The sequence below is a fragment of the Oncorhynchus tshawytscha genome, linkage group LG10, assembly GCF_018296145.1.
Source record: "Oncorhynchus tshawytscha isolate Ot180627B linkage group LG10, Otsh_v2.0, whole genome shotgun sequence".
In the NCBI taxonomy this organism is placed as follows: Eukaryota; Metazoa; Chordata; class Actinopteri; order Salmoniformes; family Salmonidae; genus Oncorhynchus; species Oncorhynchus tshawytscha.
Genome location: NC_056438.1, coordinates 13,929,159 through 13,947,697, shown reverse-complemented (window position 1 = coordinate 13,947,697; position 18,539 = coordinate 13,929,159). Strand labels below are relative to the sequence as shown.

Genomic DNA, 18,539 nt, shown 5'->3' with positions numbered 1-18,539 from the left:
TATAGAGCCATGTCATGGTGGAATGCTCTGTCACCAGAGGTTACTCAGTTATGTATAGAGCCATGTCATGGTGGAATGCTCTGTCACCAGAGGTTACTCAGTTATGTATAGAGCCATGTCATGGTGGAATGCTCTGTCACCAGAGGTTACTCAGTTATGTATAGAGCCATGTCATGGTGGAATGCTCTGTCACCAGAGGTTACTCAGTTATGTATAGAGCCATGTCATGGTGGAATGCTCTGTCACCAGAGGTTACTCAGGTTTAGCTTGAAAAAACAGATTAAAAAAACAGATTGCATCACAGTGCCTCTCCTCTTTCTCAAGCTCTTATTTAACTGTACTCTATAAAATAATATGAAAACAGTATATGAATAGTGTGTAAATAGTATTTTTGTTGTCTCTTTATGTCTTTCCTAAATATAACTATTTAATTTGAATGTAATATCTTATGTTGTCTGTTACTGTTCTGTACTTTGTCATGTATTTGTACGTTTCTTGTGGACCCCAGGAAGAGTAGCTGCTGCATGTGCAGTAGCTAATGGAGAACCTAATATACTAAACAACTCTGTCTCTCTGTTAACGGTTCTGTATGGGTCTTTCTTTCCCTCTCTTTTCATCTGTCTGACCACTACTATTCCCCTCTATTGATTTCCTTCTCCCCTCTGATCCTCTTTCGGGAATGGGGAGTAAGATTGTCTGGAGTGTGTAACATTTGAGAAATGATTCAACAGTTACGGCCATATTAAATCAAATCAAATCAAATCCAATTTTATTTGTCACATACACATGGTTAGCAGATGTTAATGCGAGTGTAGCGAAATGCTTGTGCTTCTAGTTCCGACAATGCAGTAATAACGAGCAAGTAATCTAACTAACAATTCCAAAAAAAACTACTGTCATACACAGTGTAAGGGGATAAAGAATATGTACATAAGGATATATGAATGAGTGATGGTACAGAGCAGCATAGGCAAGATACAGTAGATGATATCGAGTACAGTATATACATATGAGATAAGTATGTAAACCAAGTGGCATAGTTAAAGTGGCTAGTGATACATGTATTACATAAGGATGCAGTCGATGATATAGAGTACAGTATCAACGTATGCATATGAGATGAACAATGTAGGGTAAGTAACATTATATAAGGTAGCATTGTTTAAAGTGGCTAGTGATATATTTACATCATTTCCCATCGATTCCCATGATTAAAGTGGCTGGAGTAGAGTCAGTGTCATTGACAGTGTGTTGGCAGTAGCCACTCAATGTTAGTGGTGGCTGTTTAACAGTCTGATGGCCTTGAGATAGAAGCTGTTTTTCAGTCTCTCGGTCCCAGCTTTGATGCACCTGTACTGACCTCGCCTTCTGGATGGCAGCGGGGTGAACAGGCAGTGGCTCGGGTGGTTGATGTCCTTGATGATCTTTATGGCCTTCCTGTAGCATCGGGTGGTGTAGGTGTCCTGGAGGGCAGGTAGTTTGCCCCCGGTGATGCGTTGTGCAGACCTCACTACCCTCTGGAGAGCCTTACGGTTGAGGGCGGTGCAGTTGCCATACCAGGCGGTGATACAGCCCGCCAGGATGCTCTCGATTGTGCATCTGTAGAAGTTTGTGAGTGCTTTTGGTGACAAGCCGAATTTCTTCAGCCTCCTGAGGTTGAAGAGGCGCTGCTGCGCCTTCCTCACGATGCTGTCTGTGTGAGTGGACCAATTCAGTTTGTCTGTGATGTGTATGCCGAGGAACTTAAAACTTGCTACCCTCTCCACTACTGTTCCATCGATGTGGATGGGGGTGTTCCCTCTGCTGTTTCCTGAAGTCCACAATCATCTCCTTAGTTTTGTTGACGTTGAGTGTGAGGTTATTTTCCTGACACCACACTCCGAGGGCCCTCACCTCCTCCCTGTAGGCCGTCTCGTCGTTGTTGGTAATCAAGCCTACCACTGTTGTGTCGTCCGCAAACTTGATGATTGAGTTGGAGGCGTGCATGGCCACGCAGTCGTGGGTGAACAGGGAGTACAGGAGAGGGCTCAGAACGCACCCTTGTGGGGCCCCAGTGTTGAGGATCAGCGGGGAGGAGATGTTGTTGCCTACCCTCACCACCTGGGGGTGGCCCGTCAGGAAGTCCAGTACCCAGTTGCACAGGGCGGGGTCGAGACCCAGGGTCTCGAGCTTGATGACGAGCTTGGAGGGTACTATGGTGTTGATGAACAGCATTCTCACATAGGTATTCCTCTTGTCCAGATGGGTTAGGGCAGTGTGCAGTGTGGTTGAGATTGCATCGTCTGTGGACCTATTTGGGCGGTAAGCAAATTGGAGTGGGTCAAGGGTGTCAGGTAGGGTGGAGGTGATATGGTCCTTGACTAGTCTCTCAAAGCACTTCATGATGACGGATGTGAGTGCTACGGGGCGGTAGTCGTTTAGCTCAGTTACCTTAGCTTTCTTGGGAACAGGAACAATGGTGGCCCTCTTGAAGCATGTGGGAACAGCAGACTGGTATAGGGATTGATTGAATATGTCCGTAAACACACCGGCCAGCTGGTCTGCGCATGCTCTGAGGGCGCGGCTGGGGATGCCGTCTGGGCCTGCAGCCTTGCGAGGGTTAACACGTTTAAATGTCTTACTCACTTCGGCTGCAGTGAAGGAGAGACCGCATGTTTCCGTTGCAGGCCGTGTCAGTGGCACTGTATTGTCCTCAAAGCGGGCAAAAAAGTTATTTAGTCTGCCTGGGAGCAAGACATCCTGGTCCGTGACTGGGCTGGGTTTCTTCCTGTAGTCCGTGATTGACTGTAGACGTATTAAGGTGTAAAAAAGGTACTGGAAATACTTAGATTAAAGACTTTGGTCCCCCCGCAGGTTTTCCTGTTCTATTCAGTTCTCTCTTCTTATGTTTGACTTTCGTTGGATACGGTAACTTAGGTTCATGTTGGGAGATAGACAGACACAATATCCAAGTTACACTTCCACACTATTCACCTTGTCTAGCTGCTGAACCTGGTTGATCAACACATCAGGTTCTGCCAGTTAAGGTGATCGTCAGTCAGTGTGCCAGCTTGGAGAGGCTGCTGGTTGGGTTTTTACTGTTTCTTTTGGGCATGCCTTTGGTATTTTGCCTTTTTGTACATATTTATGTTTCGTCACCAAGGTTGCTGTCTCCATGGGAACATGTACATTCAACACCTAGGCGTATAAGCTGATTTCTCACATAAATGCACATCAGAAATTCAGGTTACAGACCATGTAGCTAGGCCTGGAATGATCAAAATGTCCCTTTTGTATTTGAACAGCTATTTGAATAAATACTGTACACACAACTTCAACACTATACATTTTACAAAGCAAACAAATTCATCTTATAATAATTGAACAACATTGTTATAGCTGTCATCCGAACTGAAATTCTGACAAAGAGCTCATAGTTGGTCTTTGGTAACTTTTTTGTGACTGAAATCAAAACCTTGAAATAACCTTTGACCTTCACTCTCCTGTCAGTACAGTGATTGGACTCACACACACACAGTGAGTCATACAGTATAGAGCTATCCTGTTAATCTATAATCCAATTAGCATCCACACCCATTCCATCAGTTAGAGTATACACACACACACACACATACGTATAGAGAACTCTGTAAAGCTAGCATGTGTTTTAACACAAACTCACACTAAAGGGAAATTATGTAATCAAAACAAATTTGCAATTTAAAAAAAAGTTTTTACATTTGTATTTTCATAATTATTGGTGTAATTTACAATAATTAAGTACAGTGATCCTATATAGATAAATAAATATTTCAGAAATAAATATTACGTTTATGTTGGGTAGGTATTCAAATTGCTCAGTTGCATGGGCTCTCATGATATTGTAGCAGGTTCGTGGTGCAATGGTCCAATGCAGATGTGTAATGGGTCCTATGTGTAGCTGGTGTAGAGAGTCAGGCGCAGGACAGAAGATATGACTAATCAACGTACTTTTACTCAAAATGTCAAATATACAAAGTAACAAATACACGCACACCATGACAGACCGAAAATACAATAAACAATCACTCACAAAAAAACATGGGGGAACAGAGGGTTAAATAATGAAACAGTAATTGTGGGATTGAAATCAGGTGTGTAAAACAGAGACAAAACAAATGGACAATTAAAAGTGGATCGGCGGTGGCTAGAAGGCCGGTGACGTCGACCGCCGAACGCCGCCAGAACAAAGAGAGGGACCGACTTCGGCGGAAGTCGTGACAGTACCCTCACCTTGACGCGCGGCTCCAGCAGTGCGCCGACACCGATCTCGGGGACGACCCGGAGGACGAGGCACAGTAACGAAGGGTCCAGGACGTCCTCCACCGGCACCCAGCATCTCTCCTCCGGACCGTACCCCTCCCACTCCACGAGGTACTGAGGGCCCCTTGCCCGACGCCTCGAGTCCAGTATGGCTCGAACAGCATACGCCGGGGCCCCCTCGATGTCCAGAGAGGGCGGGGGAACCTCCCGCACCTCAGATTACTGGAGTGGACCAGCCACCACCGGCCTGAGGAGAGACACATGGAACGAGGGATTAATACGATAATCTGGGGGAAGCTGTAACCTGTAGCATACCTCGTTCAATCTCCTCAGGACTTTAAATGGCCCCACAAACCGCGGACCCAGCTTCCGGCAGGGCAGGCGGAGGGGCAGGTTGAGAGCCAGACCCGGTCCCCCGGTGCGAACACCGGGGCCTCGCTGTGGTGGTGGTCAGCGCCCTCTCTTTGCCGCCTCATAGCCCATTGTAGGTACACATGGGCGGCGTCCCAGGTCTCCTCCGAGCGATTGAACCATTCGTCCACCGCAGGAGCTTCGATCTGGCTCTGATGCCACGATGCCAGAACCTGCTGATACCCCAGTATGCACTGGAAAGGAGATAGGTTAGTGGATGAGTGGCGGAGTGAGTTTTGGGCCATCTCTGCCCAGGGGATGAACGCCGCCCACTCCCCCGGCCGGTCCTGGCAATATGACCTCAGACACCTACCCACATCTTGGTTTACTCTCTCCACCTGCCCGTTACTCTCGGGGTGAAAACCTGAGGTGAGGCTGACCGAGACCCCCAGATGTTCCATGAACACTCTCCAGACCCTGGACGTGAACTGGGGACCTCGATCAGAGACTATGTCCTCAGGCACCCGTAGTGCCGGAAGACATGAGTGAACAGGGCCTCCGCAGTCTGTAGGGCCGTAGGGAGACCGGGCAAAGGGAGGAGACGGCAGGACTTAGAAAACCAATCCACAACGACCAGTATCGTGGTGTTGCCCTGTGAGGGAGGAAGATCCGTCAGGAAGTCCACCGACAGGTGTGACCACGGCCGTTGTGGAACGGGAAGGGGTTGTAATTTCCCTCTGGGCAGGTGCCTGGGAGCCTTGCACTGGGCTCACACCGAGCAGGAGGAAACATAATCCCTCACGTCCTTGGCCAAGATGGGCCACCAGCACTTCCCACTAAGGCAACGCACCATCAGACCGATGCCAGGGTGACCAGAGGAGGATGACGTGTGGGCCCAATAGATCAAACGGTCGGGGACAGCAGACGGAACATACAGGCGCCCAGCTGGACACTGGGGAGGAGTGGGCTCTGCACGTGACGCCCGCTCAATGTCCGCGTCCAGCTCCCACACCACCGGTGCCACCAGGCAAGAGGCCGGAAGTAGGGGAGTGTGATCCATGGACCGCTCCTCTGTGTCATACATCCGGGACAGTGCGTCTGCCTTAGCGTTCTGGGAACCTGGTCTGTAGGACAGAGTGAAAACAAAACGGGTAAAGAACGTAGCCCACCTTGCCTGGTGAGGGTTCAGTCTCCTCGCCGCCAGAGATTGTGAAACATGGAAACCATGTGTTTGATGCATTTGATACCGTTCCACTTTTCCGCTTCAGCCATTACCACAAGCCCGTCCTCCCCAATTAAGGTGCCACCAATCTCCTGTGGACCACATCGGGCTCCTATCAGCTAAAAACAAGAAAAAGAGGCTCCAGGTCACCAACACTAGACCATTGAAGAGTGGAAAAACATTGGTCTGGCAAATCCTGGTTCCTGTTGCGTCATACTGAGTCAGGATTTGGCGTAAGCAGCATAAGTCCATGGACTCATCCTATCCTGCCTTCCACGCCCCAAATAATTCAGGCTGTTCTGGAGGCAAACAGGGGTCCCAGTGCTAGATGGGTGTACCTAATAAAATGGCCACTGAGTGTATATTTCTACACTATGAAGTTGGAATAATACTGTGAAGATGTGATGGTAATGCCCTAGTGTAAGAGCTATTTTGAAAGGCTGTCTGAAATGTTTGCCTGTTTTGGCCTGCCTGGTGACATCAATTAGTTAAGCTCACTACAATATGTAATAACATTGTACCATGGTAACAGACAGAAACTGTCAAATGTCACTCTTTATGGCCACTTTTAAACACCTGACATATCTGCACATTTACGTTAGTCACCAGAAGCTGAAGAACAAATGCACATCCAGGTACTTTTTTTTTGCAGGTGCTGTAGTTCTCGGTGAACTCTTGAAAAATAAAAAGGAAAACGCTGCACGCTGCCAGGTGATCTTATCGACACGTTTCCACCCTTTGGTCTTCATCAGGCATCCAGATATCACCTGGGAGCGTGAACAGCAGTGTTTAACCAACCTCTCGTCTTCGCAACACAGGAAAACACTGTTTATGGATGGAAAGCCAAATAGCACCCTATTCGCTTTATGGTGCACTACTTTTGACCAGTACTGCTACCCAAATAGCACCCTATTATCTTTGTTGAAGGTCGTTGTTGATGTGGTGCAGTGATCTTTGTACAGGTAGATACTCCAGCTCTATGAAATTGGAACTAGAGACTGGGTGTGGTTTGGTTAGGTAATGCATGTGGGACAGTAAAGGTGATGGCAGATAGGACACAAGGTATATTTATTAATAACTTGATGACCCAACTTGAATGAACCAAAAGTACATGAGGCCAGGTGTTGTGACATTTGTATCATGGCTGTGTGTGTTTATAGCCACGAGACGAAGCGAAACCAGTCTGTCAAAGTTTCTAACTCATGTTTAAATTCTCAAACTAAATACATACTGCAATTCCAACCAAAAAACATCTCAGCTTTGATTTTAAGACTTAAAATACAACGACTTGCCTAGCTAGTAGTAATAGCAGTAAACGTAGTAATAGAAGTAGTAAAAGTAGTAGTAATAGCAGTAATAGTAGTAATAGTGGTAAAAGTAGTAGTAATAGTAGTAGTAGTAAAAGTAGTAGTAGTAATAGTAGTAAAAGTAGTAATAGTAGTAAAAATAGTAGTAGTAAAAGTAGTAATAGATGTAAAAGTAGTAATAGTAGTAATAGCAGTAGTAATCGTACTAATAGTAAAAGTAGTAATAGTAAAAGTAGTAATAGTAGTAGTAGTAGTAGTAATACCAGTAGTAAAAGTAGTAGTAGTACTAATAGTAGTAATAATAGTAATAATAACAGTAGTAATAGTAGTAATAGTAAAAGTAGTAATAGTAGTAATAGTAGTAGTAATACCAGTAGTAAAAGTAGTAGTAGTAGTAATAGTAATAATAACAGTAGTAATTGTAGTAATAGTAAAAGTAGTAATAGTAGTGTCTTGTCTTTACTATCATTAACTGAAGACTTTAACTGAAGAGTTTTTATCAAAGATTCTCTGTAATTAACTAATCAGGCAAATGTAATTTACTAGGAAGTCGGGGCACCAAGGAAAATATTCAGATTACAAAGTTATAATTTTCCTAATATAACTCTTCAGATATTTTTGTATCTGATCAATTAGTCTTCGAATTAATGAATTATTATTTACCTCAAGTTAGTCTCATACCAAACGTTGTAAATTCTTGGTTATCTGAACGAACCCAGTTCACTATGAGTCATCCATACATCAATTGTCTTAAATCATTTATTTACTAACTAAGTAATTCACAGAAATGCATAAACAAACAGTAGATAGTTACAAGGAAATGACAACGGAGTTTCCCAAGTGGGATAAACCGGCATTGCGGCTTGGTGTACAAAAGGGAAGTGGGGGTCGAATGAGATAAGACACAGTTGATAATTATACAATTGAAATACTAATCCTTTGCACATGAACGCTCACTCATTCGGGAACAATTGCAACCAATATATATATTTATGCTCAGTGTGTCATCGGGGTCTCTGTTGAAAAGTTTGTTTCTATTGGACAGTTTGTCCGCCCTCTCTGTAGTGGTTAGAATGGATAGTTCAGAGTGACATTCATTCATGTTGTTATGGATAGATGTTTCAGCGGTTGTCGGTCTTCGCGTTCAATGATACCGAATTCCTAGCTGCAGACTAGTAATTAATATCAAAGACTTGTTCTTATTCTGTCAGTATCGATAGTCTAAGAGTTTAACCACGTGGTATGGTTAAAAGATTCAGCCATCTACTCAAACCTTGGCCCTCTCGTTATCAAGGTAAGCTGGTCTGCAACCTTTGTCCTCTCGTAATTGAGGGAAACATGGTTTGTTGAGAAATTCTCAACGTGGGGGTTTTATTCGGGAGAGCAGAAAAAGGCTGTCTTAATGACGCCAGGTCCGAACTGGGCTCATGGGCGGTCCTCAGATTTAGTTCAACTCAAAAGGGAATTGGAGTTTCCTTCACTAACCTGTTGAGTGTAGGGGGCAGTATTTTGATGTTTGGATGAAAAACGTACCCAAATTAAACTGCCTATTTCTCAGGCCCAGAAGCTAGAATATGCATATAACTGTCAGATTAGGATAGAAAACACTCTAAAGTTTCCAAAACTATCAAAATATTGTCTGTGTGTATAACAGAACTGATATTGTAGGCGAAAACCTGAGGAAAATCCAACTAGGAAGTGCCTCTTATTTTGAAAGCTCCCTGTTTCATTGCATGCCTTCCCTCCATTTAAAAGGATATCAACCAGATTCCTTTCTCTATGGCTTCCACATGGTGTGAACAGTCTTCAGACATAGTTTCAGCCTTTTATTCTGAAAAATGAGCGAGAACGATCACATCGCGTCAGTGGGTGGTTCGGTGCCAGCAGAGTTTTGCATGCGCAACAGCTTGGAGCAGACATTTTCTCTCTTTCTCCTATTGAAAAAGATATGGTCCGGTTGAAATATTATCGATTATTTATTGTAAAAACAACCTGAGGATTGATTATAAAAAAACGTTTGACATGTTTCTACGAACTTTACGGATACTATTTGGAATTTTCGTCTGCCCCGTCGTGAACGCTCAAGCCTGTGGATTTCTGAACAAAACGCGCCAACCAAATGGAGGTATTTTGGATATAAAAAAAATCTTTATGGAACACAAGGAACATTTATTGTGTAACTGGGAGTCTCGTGAGTGCAAACATCCGATGATCATCAAAGGTAAGCGATTCATTTTATGGCTTTTCTGACTTTCGTGACAATCTACTTTGCTGCTAGCTGTTTGTAATGTTTTGTCTGCTGAGAGAGATGTCCTTACATAAACGCTTGGTTTGCTTTAGCTGTAAAACTTTTTTGAAATCTGACACACCAGGTGGATTAACAACAAGCTAAGCTGTGTTTTGAAAAATTGCACTTGTGATTTCATGAATATTAAATATTTTTAGTAATTTAATTTGAATTTGGCGCTCTGCAATTCAACGGATGTTGACGAAAATGATCCCGCTAAATCACATTACACAATTTTACAAACAGTATCATCTTCACTCATTCATCTTATACAACAATTAGATGTAAATCTCATATCTGAGGCTATTATATAAACAGCGTTATGGTAATGTGACTGTATTGTCTCCCATGAGTGTCACAAAATTGTACCAAACAGACCAGTTCGTAGCTGGATTCTACACCGAACTTTTATACCTTCTCCAGAACATAAATGTTATTCGGACCTCAAGTTCTGTGAGGTGGAAGAAATTCCTTTGTTCTCTATGAAAATTCACTCTGTCTCTATACTGTGGCCATGAGGAGATAATCTCCTCCAGGAATTTACGACCTCTCTCTGACCACAGCAGCCTGTGTGTAGGAGACAGGGAGAGGGGGGATGAGGCTTGCTGTACCCAAAGAGGGCAACGTCATGACAGTAGTAAAAGTAGTAATAGTAGTAAAGGGAGGAGACGGTTTAACGTAATGACTAAAAAATTCTACCCTGAAACATATAATACTATAATTCTAATAATGTATGTGTGTATGTAAGAGGGAGAAAACAGAGGCTGGTAGACTACACATGATAACTCTGAAAAAGCTGACAACAGGAGGGCCTGTTGTTTATCACTTCCAAGGCCTCTCTAATCTAGGGAGGAGAGAACGGCGAGAAACTTCCAAGGCTGGTAGAAAAGTGATAAACCTGTGTGTGTGTTTGTGTGTGTGTGTGTGTGTGTGTGCATAGAGGGGGTTATAAAGACTTCAAATTTTGGTTGACTTTGGAGAGCTCTCATGAATAATCTACAGCAAACCTTTTGCAGAATCTGAGTCTTTGCCTAATTCTTATTAACCCTAGCTTTACAACCTAAGGGGAATTGGTCAAAGCTATAGTATTGAAAATTCTCGTTACAACTTGGTCCTTCGAGCCGGATCTCAATACCTGTTTCTGTTGTCCTATGGGAGTGCAGTAAACCGTACACAGGTAGACTTGGCCCCATTCTGAGGGTTCTTTACAGGCCGGTGGCGAACTGGTAGACGACAGAAATGGTGACGAGATCCAACCTACATTGAATTCTCAGCTGCAAGATAAGGTCCGTAATCTGTATTCATTAGTTTGGGGTTAAATTCTAAACGTACTAAAAATTTACTTAGAATGGACGGGATTAAATTCTTATAAAGCATTGGTCAAGATAAATGTGAGGAAGAATATGCTGCCGTGGTACTTAAAATTGGATACCACCTGGAGCTCTTCCACTGATACATAGACATTTATCTCAGGGGCATCAGTTGTTCTCTCTCTCCTTGGAATGTTTCCTGGCGATATAATCTTGGGGAGAGTGCGTGAGATAGAGGCATAAAAACAACCAAATTGAAAAAGCCTGGAAATGTTTTGTTTGTTTTTAACCTAGGGTTTGCAAATACCCACACACAACAAAAAGTGTATAACTATTTGTTGATATTTTTAAAATACTATGTTTGGATTGGTGTGTTCTATTTCCTTTGGGTTTGGTGAGATTTCCATTTGTCTTAGTGCCACAATATCTTAAAGGGGCACGCACAACACATGACATTTTATAAGTTTTATTTTCTGAGTTCTAATTTAAAAAGTTAATTATTTAGATAAAGGAATGTTCTGGGAACCTGGGATACAACATGTAGAAAATGTTAGACGGTTTTTCTTTAATTTGTCTAATATAGTAAGAAACACTTCTTTGAAGGGTTTGTATGACCTATATCACGACTTTCCATTGTGGTTTGATCAGCCTCATGGGAAAGCCATTGGGATAATGAATTGAAGGTCATTTGTAATACTGATTACTATTTTGGCTTAAGTAATGTTTAGTAACCTAGCTAAGTTTTATTTTCCCTTAGCTGTTGTTGTATGCAGATGATATTTTTGTGAGAAGAGTAACACAACAAGGCTGTGAAATTGATATCATAGTATTATTATATTTTGTTGTTGAATAAGGTTATAAAGTTAGCAAGAATAAGTTTTAATTATGGTAGACTTAGGTTAAGTATTTAACTCTAGTGACTCCCCATCCCGCATGAGGGAGCGTAATCATCGACTGACACTAAATTAGCATAACGCAACGGACATAAATATTCCTAGAAAATATTCCTATTCATGAAAATCACAAGTGAAATATAGTGAAACACAGCTTAGCCTTTTGTTAATCACCCTGTCATCTCAGATTTTCACAATATGCTTTACAGCCAAAGCTAGACAAGCATTTGTGTAAGTTTATCGATAGCCTAGCATAGCATTTTGTCCAGCTAGCAGCAGGTAACTTGGTCAAGGAAATCAGAAAAGCAATCAAATTAAATCTTAACCTTTGATGAGCTTCGGATGTTTTCACTCACGAGACTCCCAGTTAGATAGCAAATGTTCCTTTTTTCCCAAAATATTTTTTTTGTAAGCGAAATAGCTCCGTTTGTTCTTTGCGTTTGGCTGAGAAATTGTACGGAAATTGCAGTCACGAAAACGCCGAAAGATATTCCAAATTAGCTCCATAATATCGACAGAAACATGGCAAACGTTGTTTATACTCAATCCTCATGGTGTTTTTCAAATATCTATTTGATAATATATCCATCGGGACAATTCGTTTTTCAGTAGGACCGATTGGAGTAATGGCTACCTCTGTATTTTACGCAAGAATCTCTCTGGGAGCATCAGGTGACCACTTGCGCAATGTAGCCGCCTACGGGTATTCTTTAACATAAATGCGTAAAACTACATCACAATGCTGTAGACACCTTCGGGAATACGGAGAAAGAGTAATCTGGTTGATAGCCCATTCACTGCTCAATAGGGACACATTGGAACGCAGCCCTTTCAAAACATGAGGCACTTCCGGATTGGATTTTTCTCAGGCTTTCACCTGCAACATCAGTTCTGTTATACTCACAGACAATGTTTTTACAGTTTTGGAAACTTTAGAGTGTTTTCTATCCTAAGCTGTCAATTATATGCATATTCTAGCATCTTGTCCTGACAAAATATCCCGTTTACTACGGGAATTTTTTTTTTCTCCCAAAAATGAAAATACTGCCCCCTAGTCACAAAAGGTTTTAAGGAAAGAAATTCTACAAATGAACTTTTAACAAGGCACACTTATTAATTGAAATGCCTTCCAGGTGACAACCTCATGAAGCTAGTTGAGAGAATCCCAAGAGTGTGCAAAGCTGTCATCAAGCCAAAGGGTGGCTACTTCGAAGAATCTGAAATATAAAACATATTTGGATTTGTTTAACAGTTTCTGGTTACTACATGATTCCATGTGTTATTTCATAGTTTTGATGTCTTCACTATTTTTTTAAAATGTAAAAAATTGTAAAAAATAAAGAAAAACCCTTGAATGAGTAGGTGTGTCCAAACTTCTGATTTGTACTGTAAGTATTCAGACCCTTTACTCAGGTTCAAGTCTGGGTTCTGGCTCGGCCACTCAAGAACATTCAGAGACATGTCCTGCATTGTCTTGGCTGTGTGCTTAGGGTCGTTGTCCTATTGGAAGGTGAACCATCGCCCCAGTCTGAGGTCCTGAGCGGTCTGGAGCAGGTTTTCATCAAGGATCTCTATGCACTTTCATCTGTTCACCCTCAATCCTGACTAGTCTCCCAGTGCCTGAAATACATCCCCACAGCATGATTCTGCCTCCACCATGCTTCACTGTAGGAATGGTGCCAGGTTTCATCCAGACATGACGCTTGGCATTCAGGGCAAAGAGTTAAATCTTGGTTTCATCAGACCAGAGAATCTTGTTTCACATGGTCTGAGAGTCATTTAGGTGCCTTTGGGCAAATTCCAAGCGGGCTGTCATGTGACTTTTACTGAGGAGTGGCTTCTGTCTGGCCACTCTACCATAATTGCCTGATTGGTGGAGTGCTGCGGAGATGGTGGTCCTTCTGGAAGGTTCTCTCATCTACACAGAGGAACTGGAGCTCTGCCAGAGTGACAATTGGGTTCTTGGTCACCACCCTGACCAAGGCCCTTCTCCCCAGATTGCTCAGTTTGGCCAGGCGGCCAGCTCTAGGAAGTCTTGGTGGTACCAAACTTCTTCCATTTAAGAATGACGGAGGCCACTGTGTTCTTGCGGACCTTTAATGCAGCAGAAATGTTTTTGTACCCTTCCCCAGATTTGTGCCTCGACACAATCCTGTCACAGAGCTCTACAAACAATTTGCTAAAATGTCTAAAAACCTTTTTTTGCTTTGTCATTATGGGGTATCGTGATGTCATTTTGGGGTATTGCGTGTAGATTGATGAGATATATATTTTTTTAAATACATTTTATAATAAAGCTGTAACGTAACAAAATGTGGAAAAAGGGAAGGGGTCTGAATACTTTCCGAATGCACTGTACACATCAGTGGTTACATTTAACCACTGATCTAAGGTTTTGCACTTCTTCCCCCACATTGCTACGGTTAGAGAGAGGAAGGCTAAAACTGATCTGTGCCTAAGGGCCTAACAGGGCAGTTTCTACCCGGAGCGTCCATCCACCTCCTCCCTTTGGATCCTGAACGGCAACCCGTGTCCCGGGATGATGACATCAGAGGTGCGTAGCGCCTCTTGTCGGCTGGCCTCCTGAACTGCAGGATTCTCACTCAATTCTCTCCAACTGTCGTCATCAGTGCAACGCTCAAATAGGTCCCCGGCAACAAGCACCGTGCCCATTGTGGTTCCCTTCACAAGAAGGCTCACATCACGCCCTGTGTGGCCTGGAGTGGGTACTATTGACACCTGGTGGAGAAATTAAGGTATTGCAATGAGGTTCAGAGTACAGTGGTAGGCAGTACCTATTATAACATGCCGATGATGCACTGTAAAGTGCTGGTGAGTATGAATGGAAAATCATTGAATATGGCTGTTACACACACACACACACACACACACACACACACACACACACACACACACACACACACACACACACACACACACACACACACACACACACACACACACACACTATTGAATATGATTACACTGAGTTGGGTTGAAAAAAGGAAGAGTTTCAGACTCACATGTTCATCAATAGGATAGGGTTGCCCCTCAGACAGCTGGTTAGGAAGGTACCTATCCCCCTCACTGATGTCACACCCCACAACTATTGTTGCCCCTGGAAACAGCCCCAGATTACCAACATGGTCGGAGTGGCCATGTGTCCCCACCACCAAGCTGATATCACCCGGGTCTAATCGCTTATCCTTCAGCCGTTTCACTAGAAAGTCCCGGTCCCACGGTCCTCCGGTGTCTACAAGAATAGTTCTAGGTCCCGTTAGAAGAGTGATAGTCCCGTCTGCTCGAAAAGAACCGTCCTGTTCGGACAGACAATAGCCTACTTTGAGCACCGAGATGGAGTAGGGTTGTCCCACAATCTCGAGTTCTGTGTCTGATAACTCGCTTCTTCTAAACTCACTACTGTTACATGCATAATTTGTTTCAGTCGCTTCCATCTCTGCTCAATAATAGATGTTTGCTAGCTACAGAATCCGTTTTTTTTTATCGATTAACTACAAGTATCAATACATGTATCTAACAACCACACACGTTGTTGACAGCTGGTACCAGTTCTACGGTATGGCAAGAAGAACAAGTGTAATTTTGTCGTTTGGAAAAATGTTTAGCTGTCACAGCAAAGTGCTTTGTCGCCATCTTTTGGACGGCAGCGTCTATTACATTGTGTAAGGCCAGCTGGCGTAACGCAACTTTGCACCATGACTACCCTTAACACTCTTAACCTATATCTGCCTAGCCTAAATTATGGCAGGTTGTAAACATATTTGGCTTCCAGTAAAATGTTATGATTTCTTTCGGTATAAGTCCACTTTCAAGACTATAGTGCATCTACTGTGTGTATGACCAAGAATAGTACCATGAACAAAACAGAAGCAGGTGAGAGATAAACAGGTAAGTCACTTTTTTTGTGTTTAGGAGGTAAATTCAGGGTATTTTCAGATATTTCATCATTATAGATGCTGTATATTATGAGATGCTAATATAGATGTCTTAAACAGTACAAAAAGAAAGCTGACAAAAGTGTCAAACCTCAAACCAAAAGTTGTCGCTACTCATTGTTAATAACTAACTGTCTTAAACATAACTGTCACCAACGTATTGTTTAACTACTACTTCATACATCTGAGATATCTGACTTAAAATCATTTACAAATATGACATTAAAACCCACCTCAAAACAAAGCAAGTGCACCTACAGTTGCAGTATTATACATGAAAAGGTTTTGAATCTAAGAGTTCTGTGAAATGATTGATCACATTGCATGAGGCTGATGTTGGTTCAATAGATTTCTTATGAGTTACAAGGAAACAATTGTAGAATTCCAGTAACGTGTAATCACTGTAAAGCAGTCTGTGGAACTGACCCTTGATCCTATAAACACTGGCAGACAACTTTACTGCATGGCTCAATTGTTCTTGTTCTTGTGAAATAGTACATCTCTCTCTCTCTCCCCCTCTCTTTGTCTTTATCCCTCTCTCACCCTTACTTCCTCATTTCTCTCTCTCTCTCTCTCTCTCTCTCTCTCTCTCTCTCTTTCACCCTTACTACTCTCAATTCAATTTCAATTTAAGGGGCTTTATTGGCATGGGGAAAATATGTTTACATTGCCAAAGCAAGTGAAATAGATAATAAACAAAAGTGAAATAAACAATAAAAAACTAACAGTAAACATTACACTCATAAAAGTTAAAAGACATTTCAAATGTCATATTATGTCTATATACCGTGTAGTAATGATGTGCAAATAGTACAAAAGGGAAAATAAATAAACATAAATATAGGTTGTATTTACAATGGTGTTTGTTCTTCACTGGTTGCCTTGTGGCAACAGGTCACAAATCTTGCCCCTGTGATTGTGGCATCTCTAATATGGTCATACATTTGGCAGGGGGTTAGGAAGTGCATCCCAGTTTCCACCTCATTTTGTGGGCAGTGTGCACATAGCCTGTCTTCTCTTGAGAGCCAAGTCTGCCTTCAGCGGCCTTTCTCAATAGCAAGGCTATGCTCACTGAGTCTTTCCTTAATTTAGGGTCAGTCACAGTAGTCAGGTATTCTGCCACTGTGTACTCTCTGTTTAGGGTCAGTCACAGCGGTCAGGTATTCTGCCACTGTGTACTCTCTGTTTAGGGTCAGTCACAGCGGTCAGGTATTCTGCCACTGTGTACTCTCTGTTTAGGGTCAGTCACAGCGGTCAGGTATTCTGCCACTGTGTACTCTCTGTTTAGGGTCAGTCACAGCGGTCAGGTATTCTGCCACTGTGTACTCTCTGTTTAGGGTCAGTCACAGCGGTCAGGTATTCTGCCACTGTGTACTCTCTGTTTAGGGTCAGTCACAGCGGTCAGGTATTCTGCCACTGTGTACTCTCTGTTTAGGGTCAGTCACAGCGGTCAGGTATTCTGCCACTGTGTACTCTCTGTCTGGCCAAATAGCATGCTAGTTTGCTCTGTTTTTTTGTTAATTCTTTCCAATGTGTCAAGTAATTATTTTTTTCTTTTCTCATGATTTGGTTGAGTCTAATTGTGTTTCTGTCCTGGGGCTCTGTGGGGTCTGTTTGTGTTTGTGAACAGAGCCCCAGGACCAGCTTGCTTAGGGGACTCTTCTCCAGGTTCATTTCTCTGTGGGTGATGGCTTTGTTATGGAAGGTTTGGGAATCACTTCCTTTTTGGTGGTTGTAGAATTTAACAGCTCTTTTCTGGATTTTGATAATTAGCGGGTATCGGCCTAACTCTGCTCTGCAGATATTTATTGCAAAATTCTGCATGCAGAGCCTCAATGTGGTGTTTGTCCCATTTAGTGAATTCTTGGTTGGTGAGTGGACCTCAGACCTCACAACCATAAAGGTCAATGGGTTCTATAACTGATTCAAGTATTTTGAGCCAGATCCTGATTGGTATATTGAATGCTCCTTTTGATGGCAAAGAATGCCCTTCTTGCCTTGTCTCTCAGATCGTTCACAGCTTTGTGGAAGTTACCTGTGGCGCTAATGTTTAGGCCGAGGTATGTATAGTTTTTTGTGTGCTCCAGGGCAACGATGTCTAGATTGAATTTGTATTTGTGGTCCTGGCAACTGGACCTTTTTTGGAAAACCATTATTTTAGTCTTACTGATTTTTTTCTGTCTTGCTCTCCCTCCCTCCCTCCCTCCTCTCCATAGACCATAATGCAGCAGCCTAATAACCACAGCAGCCGGTCTCCTAAGGTGAAGGAGAAGGTCCCTCACCAGTGATTGGAGGACAGAAGCTCAGAACCCTGGAACAGGCCCAACCTCAGTGACAAGCTGCAGGTTGTCTTATATGACACCCTATTCCCTATATAGTACCTTATCCAGTTCCAATGTCATACATTTCCTATGAGTTACAAGGAAACAATTGGAGAATTCCAGTAACAGATAATCACACTAAGGATGCCTTTGGAACTTATCCTGATGATGATGTCGTCTATGGCTGTCTCACATGACTCACTATTCACTATATAGTGCACTACTTTGACTAGAGCCCAGTCTTTTCCATTAAGTGTACTACTTGTGACCAGAGCTACATTGTGACAAGACCGGCTTTGTAGTAAACACTAGGATTTGACAGTATAATCAGCCTACTAGTGTGTGGGTGTATTCTGTCTTTTCTAACGCTGTCTGTACTCCCACTGATGGTGATACAGGACAAGAGCCTGGAGACTGTGGAGGCTACCCACTCAGCACCCTGGAATAAACCACAACTCCTCAACAGCAAGGTGGGTTCAGTTTCCAACCAGTAAACAACTAGCCATTCCATGTTTATGCCAGGGACCTTGTCCCAAATTGTTGAATCGCCTATTTAACTTTCTGCATATAGATTTTGAATCTTGGATGCTGGGCATGATGGCTGAGCCTAC

At 42.8% G+C, this 18,539-nt stretch overlaps 1 protein-coding gene, 1 long non-coding RNA gene and 1 pseudogene across 2 annotated transcripts; 1 reads left to right on the top strand and 2 right to left on the bottom strand.

The window, feature by feature from the left end:
- The window catches only part of LOC112259760, a 110,653-nt pseudogene extending 105,642 nt beyond the window's left edge, over window positions 1–5,011 (bottom strand).
- An 8,910-nt stretch (window positions 5,012–13,921) lies between these two features.
- mblac1 (metallo-beta-lactamase domain containing 1) lies at window positions 13,922–15,220 on the bottom strand. The gene is made up of 2 exons (XM_024434382.2): window positions 14,675–15,220; window positions 13,922–14,390 (listed from the first exon to the last, which is right to left on the bottom strand). Exons 1-2 carry the CDS (start codon window positions 15,104–15,106, stop codon window positions 14,130–14,132), a joined length of 693 nt encoding a protein of 230 aa, XP_024290150.1. The 5' UTR covers window positions 15,107–15,220; the 3' UTR covers window positions 13,922–14,129.
- Window positions 15,221–15,419: 199 nt separating this feature from the next.
- On the top strand, window positions 15,420–18,539 carry LOC112259795. The gene is made up of 3 exons (XR_002954925.1): window positions 15,420–15,560; window positions 17,824–17,868; window positions 18,327–18,539. It is a non-coding gene; the product is annotated as an uncharacterized LOC112259795 (long non-coding RNA).